This window comes from Hemiscyllium ocellatum, chromosome 16 (genome assembly GCF_020745735.1).
Source record: "Hemiscyllium ocellatum isolate sHemOce1 chromosome 16, sHemOce1.pat.X.cur, whole genome shotgun sequence".
Taxonomy (NCBI): domain Eukaryota; kingdom Metazoa; phylum Chordata; class Chondrichthyes; order Orectolobiformes; family Hemiscylliidae; genus Hemiscyllium; species Hemiscyllium ocellatum.
Window position 1 is genome coordinate 33,593,262 of NC_083416.1, and position 15,357 is coordinate 33,608,618.

Below are 15,357 nucleotides of genomic sequence, written 5' to 3' on the forward strand. Positions count from 1 at the left end.
GCCACCTCCAAACAGACCCCACTACCAAGGATATAATTCCCTCCCCTCCCCTATCAGCGTTCCAGAAAGACCACTCCTTCCGCGACTCCCTCGTCAGGTCCACACCCCCCACCAACCCAACCTCCACTCCTGGCACCTTCCCATGCAACTGCAAGAAATGCAAAACTTGCGCCCACACCTCCCCCCTCACTTCCTTCCAAGGCCCCAAGGGATCCTTCCATATCCATCATAAATTCACCTGCACCTCCACACACATCATTTACTGCATCCGCTGCACCCGATGTGGCCTCTTCTACATTGGGGAGACAGGCCGCCTACTTGCGGAACGTTTCAGAGAACACCTCTGGGACACCTGCACCAACCAACCCAGCCGCCCCGTGGCTGAACACTTTAACTCCCCCTTCCACTCCACCAAGGACATGCAGGTCCTTGGCCTCCTCCAATCGCCAGACCATAGCAACACGACGCCTGGAGGATGAGGGCCTCATCTTCCACCTAGGAACCCTCCAAACCACAGGGATGGATGCAGATTTCTCTGGCTTCCTCATTTCTCCTCATTCCACCTTATCTCAGTCCCAACCCTCGGACTCAGCACCGTCTTCTTGACCTGCAATCTTCTTCCCAACCTCTCCGCCCCCACCGCCTCTCCAACCTGTCACTCTCACCTTAACCTCCTTCCACCTATCGCATTCCCAACACCCCTCCCCCAAGTCCCTCCTCCCTACGTTTTATCTTAGCCTGCTTGGTACACCTTCCTCATTCCTGAAGAAGGGCTTATGCCCGAAACGTCAATTCTCCTGCCCCTTGGATGCTGCCTGACCTGCTGCGCTTTTCCAGCAACACATTTTTCAGCTCTATCTCCAGCATCTGCAGTCCTCACTTTCTCACAATATCTTAGCTCCCTATTTACTTCTTATTATATGGGAGGTGGGATGAAATGCGTGGGGATTGGCAAGACAGATTGTGACTCCTTGATGTATTCTTGCCACATTAAAATATTTTACCAATGGATGGCCAAATACAGAGAGGCTGCCTACAGCAGCAGAATTGGATAGCTTTTCACCACATATTGAGGTGGGTGATGAGGATCAGGAATTAAAGAAGATGCCACAGGCAGAGAAGAGAACTTCTATGTTTGCCGTGTACTCCCCACCTCATCCAATCTAATTGCTGGATAGCTTTATCTTCCAATCCTTAGCCCCACACTTTCTAAATTTTTAACATAGATACTGCAGGCCACAGCAGTGTGCACCTGTCCCAGTGGTGCTCTTTGGCCTTGTAAAATCCAGCCTACAGCCCCTTATCATTTTAGGCCCTGATACGTGGTGTGTAAAATATATCTGAGCAAAAATTATCTGATAGCGTGGCTTTGATTACTGTGAGCAGTGATTACTTGTCCTTGTGTCCTCATTGTTGAGGTTATGAAGGTAGATTTGTGTTCCACAAAGTCTTTCTGAGCATAACCTCCTATAATTCACGAATTTCATCTTTGAGCACTAATGCTGCTTTCCTCTTCTATCGGATACTCCTTGACACCTTAGAAACTTAACCAAAACACCCATTAACTTATAAAATTTCAGAGATTACAATCCTGATCTGTGCAATATCATTTTGGAAATAATCTCCAAGCATTCAGGAACAGTTCTGGTAAATATACAGCACTCCTAGGAAGGCTGGTTCATCCTTTTGATGCCCAGAACTGAGAACATCATTCCACATTTGATTTAACCCAGGCTTCCATAGTTGCAACATTATGTCTGTCCTGTGAAATGTACTTCTTGAGATATAAAAGCTAACATTCCAATAGCAAATGCAGATACTCCGAGGACAATGCCTACTTGTCTTCTTGTCACAAGATGGAGGTAGCAGAGTAACAGTATTCAGGCTCAGGTCCTGAGCTCAGGCCTCATCTCTTTCCATCTTCCTTTCTTTTATCTTTCTGTTCTCAGCAGGAGCAGTTCCTTCCTGGAGCGTTGGCTGCAGTTTTTTCCTAGAATGTCAGCAGTGGCAGTAGTGGTACCCGAAAGTGTCGGCAGCTGCAGGTTTCTTTGCTGAAATGGCGGTCCCAGGAGATGGCAGGGACAGCAAAGGAAGGCAGAAGAGAGACGGGCTGCTTCAGCATAGTGGACCCAGTGTTGAGTTTGAGACCAGTTCAGGATCAGGTTGCTTCAGCAGCACCTGCATTTCCGAAATTGGCTCACTCATGGCACAAAATGGCAACGAAGATTGGCAACATGGTTCCAGTGGTGGTGACGCTGCTCCAAGGCATGGCTGCGCCCAGGTACCTGATGGTGGAAGTGGTGGCATTCCGGCAGTGCCAGTGTGTGGGGACTCAGGGCACATGAGAGTTCACAGACAGGGATAGACTTTGTGACTCTGTTCTTCTGGCAACAAGGACTCATGGCAGAGGCGGGGAGTAATGTAGAAAATTCTTTATCTTTTTCTTTTGGCCATTTCTGTTATTTCTGCTTCCGTTTTAAATCCTGTCTATTATATGCCAAGATGGCGCCAGAGAATGCGACTTTGTACACTTTTCAGTGTATTCCTGTACTCAAGTACATGTAACAATAAAATCTAAATCTAGTTGCTTCACAGATATTGCCCCATTTACTCCATCCCTCACCTCTGGTGGGCCTATCCAGTCAATGAGATAGGAATACATCCAGGGATAAGAATGGAGTCATCTGACATGGTAGTAAATAGTTGAATTCACAGAAACAATTCTCTAACATGTTATTGCTTAATTATTCTGTGAAACAGCTCTCTTTTTGACAACTAATTGTCAAATGTTAGGAAGAAGTAGAAGGGTTGATTGGAATGGATTACTTTATTGTTGTCCTGCTTTAATACTTCAGCTGCTGCCAATGTGTCTCCTCAATATTTATTTTATTATTTGTTTTGCAGTAGTAGTTTGATGACAGAATAGTTTGCAAGGCCACTAAGCAAGACTATAAGCGTCAATCCTGTACTGTGGAGACTGGAAATTTCCTTGCCTGAAGAAAATTGGTGTACCAGTTGGATAACCCCCATCTAAACACTCTGTAAATCATGGCTATTCTGTTCCCAGTGACCATGAGAGAATCAAATCTTGTCATTGTCCAGTTGTAGAACCTCACATACAGGCCAGCAAATGCACAACTCCAAAGATGATCTTTTACTTACTGTCTAATGAAGAGAGGTTGTAGGTCACTCTCACAATGCAAATAAAATTCTAACATCATGACCAATGACTATTTTACACTGGAACCTGGTGTCCATTAGATCTTATCTCCCTTATAGAACTGACACAGCTGAGGCGTGTTATGCACATGGACAGCTTCCTCCTCATCCTCAGTGCCCTTGTGCGTCTCCCCCTCAAAAACTGCTCCTGTTCCCTCAGTTCAGCAGCATCTAGAAATCATCTCACCTCACATTGACAGCATTCCATCATAATGGGGCACACTCTATCCAGTCTATGTTGCAGGGGGACACTTGACACTGGTCCAAGCAGCAGAATCATATCTTGACCATCTCTATCCACTGTTTCACAGCCCTGGTCAAAGCATGGGCAGCATTATATCTGTGCTCTGCATCAGTCCAGAGGTTGTGCAATGGCGCTATTAGCCGTGGTCATAGTTACCAGCCTTATGAGGCACCTGAACCCTCAAACACACCAAGTTCAAAAGAGTACTCCGGGATGTGGCAACAATGGGGGTTGCCAGGGTAACAGGCAGACACCCAGGAAGAGATAATAGTGATCCCAGATTATCATCACATGAAAGGAAAGCAACCCTTCCTTATTGATGAATTCCAGTGTTATAATATGGTCCTCTCTGTATGTAATCAATGGCACCATGTACCTGGGGAAGTCAGCAATACTTCCAAATCCTATTGCCCGGGCTGTAACACTGACCTCATCATCAGAAGCAAAATAAACTGATGTAATCTTACAAAGATGGCATCAGGCACTGTGCTAATGCATGTGTGGGTGCACAATTAAGAGATCAACCACAGGGCAGTGACATAGAAGTTCAAAGCTGTTGTCACCTTCATACCTACTGGGAGAGGATAGCCTCCCTTTCACTCTAGCAACCGACAAAATGCCATCATGGTGTCCCAGGATATAAAAAAACCTGCGACATGACCATGCCTTGCTTAAATGTTTATGTATTTGTGCTGAAGATGAGGTTGGGGGAGTGGAGAAAGAGGTGAGCAGAGAGGTGGAGATGGAGCTCAGAGAGAGAGCAAGAGTGAGTGAGAGACAGAGACACAGAGAGAGAGGGGGAGAGAGCAAAGAAGTAGGCAGATGAGGGGATTATTAATACTCGACCGGTACAGACGAGAAGCTGAATAAGTGATAATGAGTTCTGAGAGTAGGAGAGAATAGGTAGGTTGTGTTGAAAGCAGTTCATGTCATAACAGGACTAGATGTGGGGATAGTTAAATAACATGGTAGAATGAAATCAGGCTCTAAAGTTATTGAACCCGATATTGGGTCCTAGGGACTACAGGGTTTCAAGCAGAAAATGAGATGTTGTTCTTTGAGTTTGCACTGTGGCTCACTGGAGCAAGTGCAGCAGGCCTGCAACAGAAATGTTGGCCAGAGAATATGGTGATGTGTTGAAGATGGAATGTAGGTGTTCTGCAAAGTGGTCACCCGTGTGTGTGTTTCATCTCCCCAGTGTAGGGACCACATTTTGAACATTTAATACAGTAGTCTAGATCAAATGAAGTGCACGTAAATCGCTGATACACCAGAATGGTGTGTCTTGGGCTCTGGATGGTGAAGTGGTGGGAGGTAAACAGGCATGTATTACACATTTTGTATTTGCAGGGAAAGGTGTCATGGGGCTATGAGGATATGTTGTGATTGGAGGAGGATTGGACCAGAATGTCCTAGAGGGAATGGTCCCTGTGGAATGCTGACAAGGGAGAGGAGGAGAATATGTGTTTTGTTGTGGTATCCTGCAGGTGTCAGAAATGGCATCTTACAATACTTTGGATGCAGAGGCTGATGGGTGGTAAACAAGGAATGGACAAAAACCCTCTTGCTATTGTCAGAGGGAGGGGGAGGGGTGAGGGCAGAAGTGCAGGAGATGGGTTGGACACGGCTGAAAGGCCTGCCAAACACAGAGGCAATGAATCCTGGATTGAGGAAAAAGGTGGACATTTCTGAGTGCTGCACCACCTCCCCGACCCCACCACCCCTGTCCCCCTATGGAATGGGGTGTCATTAGAACAGATGCAACAGAAACGGAGAAACTAGATGAATGGGATGCAGTCCTCACCGGAAGCAGAATGTGAGTATATATAGTTCAGTTAATTATGGGAATCGACAGGGTTGTAATAAATAATGGTGGTCAGCCAATGGCCAGAAATGGAAATAGAGATGTCGAGGAAGAGAGGGAGGAATCAAAGATGGAGCAGGTGAAGGTGAGAACAGGGTGAAATTTGGAAGCAAAATTGATAAACTTTTCCAGTTTGTATCAAGAGAGGGAAACAGCATCAATGATATAATCGAAGTACTTGAGGGAGTGTTGTAGGGAAGGACCCTTGTAAGTTTGGAACAAGGAATGTTCCAGGTACCCCCACAAAGACACAAACATAATGGGCCCAGGTGGGTATCTGTGTCCATGCCTTTGACCTGAACAAAGTGAGAGGAGTTAAAGGAGATGTTGTTCAAAGTGAGAATGAGTTTGGTGAGGTAGAGGATGGTGGTAGTGGAGGATGGTGAGGTGGAGGATGATGATAGTGGATGGGGACAGTTCAGGCCTTGTTTCCAGAAAGAGCCCTATGACCATCCTGATGGGAGAGAGTAGACATGTTAAAAAGGGACCCAGCAGCCTCTAGGACTCAATATTGTGTTCAATAACTTTAGAGCCTGATTCTGTCCTTTTAGTTTTTTTTGTTATGACACAAGTTGCTTTCAGCACAGCCTATCCATTTTCTCCTACTCTCAGCTCTCATTGTCACTTATTCACTGTTTCTTCTGTCCTGTCCCCTCTTCTGTATACCCTTTTCATATCTCTCCCACTCTGGCTCCATCTTTACCTATCTGCTCACCTCTTCCCCAATATCCCCCAATCTCATCTTCAGCACAAGGTGTTCCAAACACCACCATCACTGTCCTTGTATATGTCCTGTTGCACTGGCAGGGCAGTCACAGCAGAGGTGCCAGCACAGTGGTATACAGTTGGGAGGGAGTTATCTAGGTGTCCTTAACATTGATCCTGAATCTCTTGAAGTCTCATGCCTTTGGGTTTAGCATAAGCAAGGAAACCTCCTGCTGACACACCATCCTCACTCGACTGATGAGCCTCCATTCTGAACAATACTTGAGGAGGCACTGAGAATGGCAAGGGCACAACATGAATGCTGGATGAGGGATTTTGATGTCCACCATCAAGAATGGCTCGGCAGCAACACTAATGTTGAGCTGGTCAGGTCATAAAGGACATAGCTGCTGAACATGGTCTGTGGCAGGTGGTGAGGGAATCAACAAAAGGGGAAAATAGCTTGACCTTGTTCTAACCAATCTGTCAGCTGCAGATGCATCTAACCATGACAGTATCGGTATGAGTGACCACTGCACAGTCCTTGTGGAGATGATGTCCTACTTTCACATTCAGATTACCCTCCATCATGTTGTGTGGCCTTATCAGTCTGTTAAATGGAAGAGAATTGAAACAGGTCTACCAACTCAAGACTGGACATTCATGAGGCACTATGGGCAATCAACAACAGCAGGATTGTACTCTGATACAATCTGCAACCCCATGGCCTGGCATATTAACTGCTCAAGCATCAAGCAAGGGCATCAATCCTGGTTCAAAGGAGAGTGTAGAAGGGCATGTCAGGAGTAGCATCAGGCATTCCTGAAAATGAAACATCAACTTGATGAAACCACCAACAGGACTACTTGCATACCGAAGAGCATAAGCAGCACATGATAGACAAAGCTAAGTAATCCCACAAACTAAGAATCAAATCTAAGTTCCAAAGTCTTGCAACATCCAGTCATGAATAGTAGTGAATAATTAAACAATTCACTGGAGAAAGAGACTGCACAAATATCACAATTCTCAATGATAGAATAGTCCAAAATATTAGTTTAAAAGATAAGGCCTAAGTATTCACAAAAATCCTCAGCCAGAGGTGGATGATTCATCTTGGCCTCCTGCAGTGGTCCCCAACATTACAGATACCAGTTGTCGACCAATTTGAATCACTCCCCGTGATATCAAGAAACAATTGGAGGCACTGGATCTGCAAAGGCTATGGGCCCTGATCACATTCTGGCAATAGTATTGAAGATTTGTGCTCTGGAACTTGCCACTCCCCCGATGTGAAGTTTCATTCAACCAAGTGCGGCATCAATGAGCACCAGAAAAACTGAAATTGATGGGTATCAGGGGGCAAACTTTCTGCTGGTTAGAGTCATATCTGGCACATGGAATTTGGTTGTGGTTGTTGGAGGTCAGTCATCTCAGCTTCAGGACTTCTTGGAAAGAGTTCCTCAGGGTAGTGTCCTGGACCCAACTACCTTCAGCTGTTTCAATGAGCTTCCTTCCATTATAAAGTCAGAAGTTGGGATGTTTGCCAATGATTGCACAATGTTCAGCATCATTTGCGACTCAGAGGCTGAAGTAGTCCATGTTCAAATGCAATAAGATCTGGAGAATATCCAGACTTAGGCTGAAAAGTGGCAAAAAACATTCACACCACACAAATGCCAGCAGACCATCACCAACAAGAGACAATCTAACCACTACCCCTTGATATTCAATAGTGTTACCATCATAAAATCCCCCACTCCCAACATCCTATTGATTTCTAGTGACCAGAAACTCAACTGGTCTCACCAGATAAACATAGTAACTCAAAGGGCAGTTCAGAGGCTTGGAATACTGCCACAAATAACTCACCTTTCAATTCCCCAAAATCTATCTATAATCTACAAGACACAAATCAAGAGTTTGTTGGCACGTTGCCACGTCTGAATGAGTGTAGCTCCAACAACATTCATAAGCTTGGCACTATACAGGAAAGGGAGCTCACTTGAAAGCATACATTGAGAGACACCCACTCCTTCCTGCAGAAATTCAAAGATGCTCAGACAGCACCTTGCAAACCCATAACCACTTCTATTGCGAAGGTCAAGGGCAGCAGATACATGGGAGCACTACCAACTATAATTCTGCTCCAAACTGACTTGGAAACTTATCATCATCATTCAATGTCACTAGTTCAAGATCCTGGAATTCCCTTCCTGAGGGCACATGGACTGCAACAGTTCAAGATGGTAGTTCACCACCACCTTCTCAGGACATCTCATGACAGGTAATAAATTATGGCCAGGCAGCGATGCTCATATCCCATGAGTGAATTTTAAAAACTGAATTGGGTGGGTGCCCCTGCACACAGTGTTCTTGCACCAACTTTTCAATGTCAGTTGGTTCCCTCTGCAATACAGATCCTTACTTACTTGCAAATGGATTGGAGAGTGCCATGAGGATTCTGAGGGGTGGGCAATAATCGGATGTATATGTTTGTAGATGGGGGGTGTATGAGGCTGGCACCCAGGGCTCATGTCCTAAGATTCTGTTGTGTGTTGAGCATGGTAAAGGCTTTTTGTAACCAAAGGTGAGCTAAGTGGCCAGGTACCCTGTCTGACTTCCATACTGAGAATTTTCAGCATCTAGTTAGCTTGCAGGGTATGGTAAGATAAGAAACTGTGCATTAATGAGGTGAGATGTGCCATTAATAATTTCATAAACAAGCAATAATCCTCCTGAATGGGAAGTTTGATGCTGCTCAGTGAGAATCTCACCTCAATGTTTGCGACTTAGTTAAAAGGTGAAACACATTGCACCTGGTGTCATTATAGGTCTGATTGGACACTTTTTGCAATTCTGTCATATTTCTCAACATAGCTTCTATTCAGGCCCCTATAAGTTCTGGTCTAAACTACTTCCAAAGAATCTATGAATATACAATATATTTGGCTGTCCTGCTTTATTTTGATTCTAGAGCAAGTAAAACGGTTCATTGAAATTTCAGAAGTTCTTCTCATGTGCCTTATCAGCTGTCTAAATCACAACTTCATACACATCTTTGTTAATTCTTCAGAATTTTGTTTGATTTTATGCTACTATAAGGCAAGAGGTGGAAAGAATGTCCTGAAAGTTGTACCTCAAAATGTTTCACAACACCAGGTTATAGACCAACAGGTTTAATTGGAAGCACACTAGCTTTCAGAGCGACATTCCTACATCAGGTGATCACCTGATGAATGAGCATCACTCCGAAAGTTAGTGTGCTTCCAATTAAACCTGTTGGACTATAACCTGGTGTTGTGTGATTTTTAACTTTGTACACCCCAGTCCAACACCGGCATCTCCAAATCTCAAAATGTTGGTTTCTGTGTCTATTTTTCCTCTTTCATCCAAATTTCTTACAGAAACATTAGATTCTGGTTGGGTTACAGTGTCTCCAAACATTTAAGCATTACTAAAAAAACAGAGCGAGAAAGACAGCCAGGAATATATGCAAGAAAATTGCTAGAATTCATTATTAAGCATGTTATAGCAGGATATATGGAAAATTAGCGTGCAGTCAAGTACAGACAACATGGTTTATGAAAGGGAAATTGTGCTTCACTAACATTTTAGAATTTTTAATGGAAATGACAAACAAGGTGATATAAGGGGGAAACTGTAGGTGTGATGTACTTGGATTTCCAAAAGACGTGATAAAATGCAAGATCAAATGTTGCTACACAAGATAAGATTTCATGGTGTAAGGTTAACATAGAGAAAGGATTGGTTAGTTAACAAGAAGGTGACAGTAGGTCTTTTATCAGAGTGTTAAAGTGTAACCAGTGGGGTGCTCTAGGAATCAGTATATATGAATGATTTGAATGTGAGTCCAAATATATACTGGCTTAATTTGCCAAGACGCAAGATAGATAAGGAAGTGGGTTGTCAAAAGGAAGTTAAAAACTCTATAAATGTATCCTTTAAGCTAAGGTCAAATGAGCAGGCAAAACAAAATGCAGATGGAGTGGAATCTGGAAAAGTATCAACTTGTCCACTTTGGCAGAAGTAAAAGTGAAGAACTAATTATTTAAGTGGAGTGAAATTGCACAACTTTGAGTTACAGAAAGATCTGGATGTCATGGTTCATGAATCATAAAACATTACTTTGCAGGTAAAGTACACGATGAAGAAGGTAAATGGAACGATGTTGTTTATTGCAAAGGAAATAGAATATGAATGGGATAATTTTACGGCAGCGATACAAAACCTTGGTAAGAACACAGTGTATGTAATTATGTATCGTTTTTGGACAAAGGATACACAGATCCTTCTGCGAAAATGTGACAGTTCTGCTCCTCCATGACCTTGTGCTATAGAAAATTGCGATATGGAGAACTGCTATGGGCAAGATGCTGCAGAAGATCTCTAGATCCCTCCAGGAGAAAGTTCACTTTATCCAAACAGCATCCACAATCCTTCAAACATGTTATAGCCAATTTATGCTGATGAAGTGCATTTTATATCAGAATGACATGTAATTGTATTAGGAGTTCAAAGAAGGTGACTGACACATCCCCAGCATAAATGGTTTACCTCATATATTGGGTCTTTATCTATAGAAGATCGGTAGAACAAAAGATGATCTTATTGAAATATACTAGATCCTGAGTTGACTTTAGATGTGATTTCTGAGGGGATGTTTCACTTTAGTGGAAAACTAGAACTCAAGAATACATTAAAACAAAGAGAGTTCACTTTTAAGCTGCATTTGATGAGTTTTTTTCCGCCCTCGGTGCACCATGACACTGTGGCATTTTCTTCCTAAGAAAATAGTAGAGCTGGCTCATTGAATTTATCCAAAGCTGAATTAGATTTTTGATTGACAAGGGAATCAAGTGTTCTGGGTCCAAAAGAGAAAATGCTGGAAAATCTCAGCAAGTCTGGCAGCATCTGTAAGGAGAGGAAAGAGCTGATGTTTCGAGTCATTGACAGGAAGGTAAGGTTGAGAGAACAATATGTTTCCTTTCAGGTACCAAAGCTGCAATATGTGAATTATCCCTAAGACACCAACCATTTGAATCTTTAAACAAACAATAAGACAACTATATATAAGCAACTAAGTAACAGCAAACAATATTTGCCTACACTTACACATAAACTATATCAAAAATCAGATGGATACTTTCAGAATAAGCACGTAATTGGAAATACCTTTAGGTTCATTTCTGTTCCTTGCAATTCCTTTGTAGCTTCCTCTAAAGTTGCTCGGCAATTCTGCAGCTTCTCCAGTTTTTCAGAAAGGCTAGCCTGTCAAAAAAAAAGACTGTTGGACTATTTATAGTAAAATCTATTTGAATCTGTTGAAGTTTTTATACTTAATTATTTTCTTAATTAATGAGTCTTTTTTTTAATTTCAGAAATATAACACAATATTTTCTTACCTTTGTCTCATTGTGTATGTCTTTTAGAATGCGTATGTCATGATTCTTATGCGGACCAGCAACATAACATGTCACACAGATGCAGGAGTGATCATCCAAGCAGTAATATTCAATGAGTTTCTCATGGTCTGAACATTTTCTGTCTTCTAGTGAACTTGCAGGTTCAATCAACAGATGATTTTTCTGAGCTGTCTTCTCAGAGTGTTTTCTCAAGTGATGTTCACATAAAGATGCCTCACAATTCATGCATGTTTTCACTGCAGGGAGGGGATTGTCCAGACAGAAATCGCAGAAGATTTTTGGTGGCTCTTCATTCATCTGTGTAGCTTCAAAGCGCTCTATTATGTTACTCAATTTCAAATTTTTGTGTAACACAGGCTTTTGAGCATACTCAGCTCGACACTCTGGACATGAGTAACCAAGCCCTGTATCCTTTTTGTCCCAGTTCTTTTCAATGCAACTACGACAAAAATTGTGCCCGCAGGACAATGAAACTGGTTCTGTGTAAATATTCCAGCAAATTGAACAATTTAATTCTTCTTTCAAATTACCAACAGCTGAAGTAGAAGCCATTTTCATATCCAAGAAACAGAACTAACAGCTGTAAAAGATTTGTTAAATGTTAAAATGTTAACTACCAGAAGGAACAAACATTTATATAATGCTTGATTGCTTCAGAATGCTCAAAAAGCACTTCACTGACATTAAAGTACTTTTGAAATGCACTTACAGTGTAAGCAAATACAGCAACTAAGTTGCATATAGCAAACCCCTGCAAACATTAAGATAAATAGACAATTATATTATTTATGTGATTGCAGGGATAGATTTTCACTAAAACATCAAGAGAGCTCTCTTGCAGTTCTTAGAAGAGCGATTCATGGGATGTCTATATCTACTGTAGAGGGTAAATGGGACCTAGAGTCAATTTTCCAACTTGATAATGGCACCTCAGTTTTCAGTGCTTCCTCAGTTCGTCACAGGATTGTCAGTTGAGATTAACAAGCTCCAATTGTATATTAGGATTTGAAGAGACAATAAGACAGAGGTGAAGGTACTACGACTGGGCCAAATATATTGGTGCAGCTTGTTTTCATGATTATGAGTACTTGATTATTTGAACTGAAAATGTGTTGCTGAAAAAGCGCAGCAGGTCAGGCAGCATTCAAGGAACAGGAGATTCGACGTTTCGGGCATAAGCCCTTCTTCAGGAATTCCTGAAGAAGGGTTTATGCCCGAAACGTCGAATCTCCTGTTCCTTGGATGCTGCCTGACCTGCTGCGCTTTTCCAGCAACACATTTTCAGCTCTGAGCTCCAGCATCTGCAGACCTCACTTTCTCCTTGATTATTTGAAGTTAAGTATTAACTCTTCAAATTAAATTCGATATTTTGTTGGCGTTCCACCAAACATTCAAATGAGAACAGCACAAAATCTGGATAGTCTCTAACATGAATAAATGAATTAGACTTAATGATAATTGGTCAATTGTGTAAAGAAATATTCTGGACAGCAGTTCGGCACACTGGAATTGCAAAAATCAAAATAAAATTCATTATGCAACCTCATTCTAGAACAAGGGACTACCAATATTGTGCTGAAAATATGTGCCAGTTATAATGTGTGATAAATAAAATGATAACCTAATCACCCACTCTGCCCCAATACAACTTAGTCTGAAGGCAAACATGAGGACTGCAGATGCTGAGATCAGAGTCCAGATTAGAGTGGTGCTGGAAAAGCACATCAGGTCAGGCAGCATCCTTGGATGGTAATAGTTTGAGGGGTTGTGTTTCAGTGTTAGTGAGGTCAGTGAGTTCATTGAGGTGGTGGAGTGAAAGTTAAATTCCCCATAAAATGCCATTTGTTGCAGTCACTGATTTTCCCTGGATTTTATTGCTGTGTGCTCAGAGGTGCATCAAACACTCTCATTGGAGCAATCAAGTGCCTAATTTAAGCATCCTAAAGAGCAATATATTTAGACTATCTTTAACAGCAAGTGAATCGGCTTCCTGAGCCATGAAACTTAACCAGAATCAACAAGGCAAGCATTGATTACTCAGTGAAATTTACAGATTGGAAAGCCTTTGAAGAGTGGAACTGTGTCAATGCTTCTCTTTCTGTGCTATTCAGAGAGTCAATTTTACAAGTGATTTCCAATATTATCGAAGTCACTTTTGCAATCTTGGATTTTAACCCAGTTTCACTGCAGGATGGAAGCAGCTTCTTCAGCTGTTGAGAAACAAGAGCAGCAGCAACACCAACATGAACAATACCACAAGCAACATGAGCCACACTGGCAGCAGGAACTGCCCACTCTTCAGATACATATCATTTCATAGGCACAAAGGATGCTTAGAGAGCTCATTCTAGATGAAGCTGATAAATCAATGGATCAACTCACTAAACATACTGAGCTACAGCATCTCTAGACAGTCAGAATTTCATGGCAGGTCAGAGATGACTACTAGAACAAGACCCCCCAGGAAGGTGATTACGCTTTGCCATCAAGGTCATCAGATCCATGAACTTCTTCATCATCAACATCTTTGAATTTTGTTTATATTTGTTTATGGAATGTGTAAAGCAAGCATACTTATCTTTGTCTACTTGTTTGGAGACTTTGACAAGTTGATCACATCTTCCTTTGCTAACACTCTTCCCTATTGTTGAGCTTCTTGGATTTTTCCCCCACCCCCACCCCCATCTGCATTCACCCCATTGTCCCACTACCCCTTCATCTTGTTCTGCTCTTATCACTCCAGACATAGACAGAATCATCAACAACTGTTCCTTTTCCCAAGTCACATTGCTAGCTCTGGAATCTCCCAAAGATCTATCCTTGCTATTTCCATCTACATGCTGCCCCTCAGTATATGTCCTACTCTATCTAACTCCAACTCTTAAACCTTCCATTTTCTTTGATTTGTCATACTGGTTGGCAGAAATGCAAAACCGGATGAGCAAACATTAGCTCCAACTAAATATTGGAAAGACTGAAGCCATTGACTTCAGTCCCCATCAGACTTACCAAATTCATTCACCAACTCAATACTGTCCTTGAGCCTGAGACATCTTCTAAATGCATATTTGCTTCATGACTAAGAGTCTTTAATCCCATCTCTACATTAGTAGTCAACTCTACCTTTTCCTTATTTCACTTACTGCTGAGCCTCTCATCCAAGATTTTTACCACCTCTAAACTTGATTATTCCAAAACATTCTGGACTGGCCTCCCATGCTCCAAACCACGTAAATTTACACTCAAAAATTCAGCTGCTCATCTCTTAAATAATGCTGAATCCCATTAGTCCATCATCCTCTACCTACTAACCTATATTGCTGCCAGAATAGGAAATATTTTGATTTTAAAATGCTCAACTTGTTTCCAGATCCCTTCATGGCCTCACCTGTCATTGTCTCTGAAAAATCTTCCTGTTTTATAACCTCTTGAAATTTCTGCAATTCTCCAATTCTGTCCTTTTGTCTATCCTAATTTTAATCGATCCACTAATGGCAGTCATACCCCAAACTCTGAAATTTCTTTCCTAAATCTATGCAGAGGGAGGAGAAAAATTCTTCAGAAATGGGCATCCTTAGAAGAAGCTTCGCAGTATAGTTAGCAGCAACTAGGAGATAGTGAGGACTGCAGATGCTGGAAAAGTCAGAGTCGACAAAGTGTGGTGCTGGAAAAAGCACAACAGGTCAGGCAGCATCCGAGGAGCAAGAAAGTCAATGTTTTGGGTTTGACCCTTCATTGGGACTTTCTCTTCTTTTAAGACACGACTTAAAACATATCGCTTTGAGCAGTCTTTTTGTCACCTGATAATATCTTATCTGGCTTACTGTCACATTTTATTTGACAGTCTTGGATTTTGTGAAGGCATTACATTGTTATTG

General features: G+C 42.1%; 1 protein-coding gene across 1 annotated transcript in view; it reads right to left on the bottom strand.

Annotated features, from left to right (window-relative positions):
- Window positions 1-12,031, bottom strand: part of LOC132823552 (E3 ubiquitin-protein ligase TRIM8-like) — a 29,004-nt gene extending 16,973 nt beyond the window's left edge. Inside the window, exons 1-2 of the mRNA XM_060837496.1 lie at window positions 11,459-12,031; window positions 11,229-11,324 (exon numbers count right to left, since the gene is read on the bottom strand). Of these exons, the coding sequence (XP_060693479.1) occupies window positions 11,229-11,324; window positions 11,459-12,031 (669 nt within the window). The remainder of the gene's footprint in view (window positions 1-11,228; window positions 11,325-11,458) is intronic.
- Between the last annotated feature and the right edge of the window lie 3,326 nt (window positions 12,032-15,357).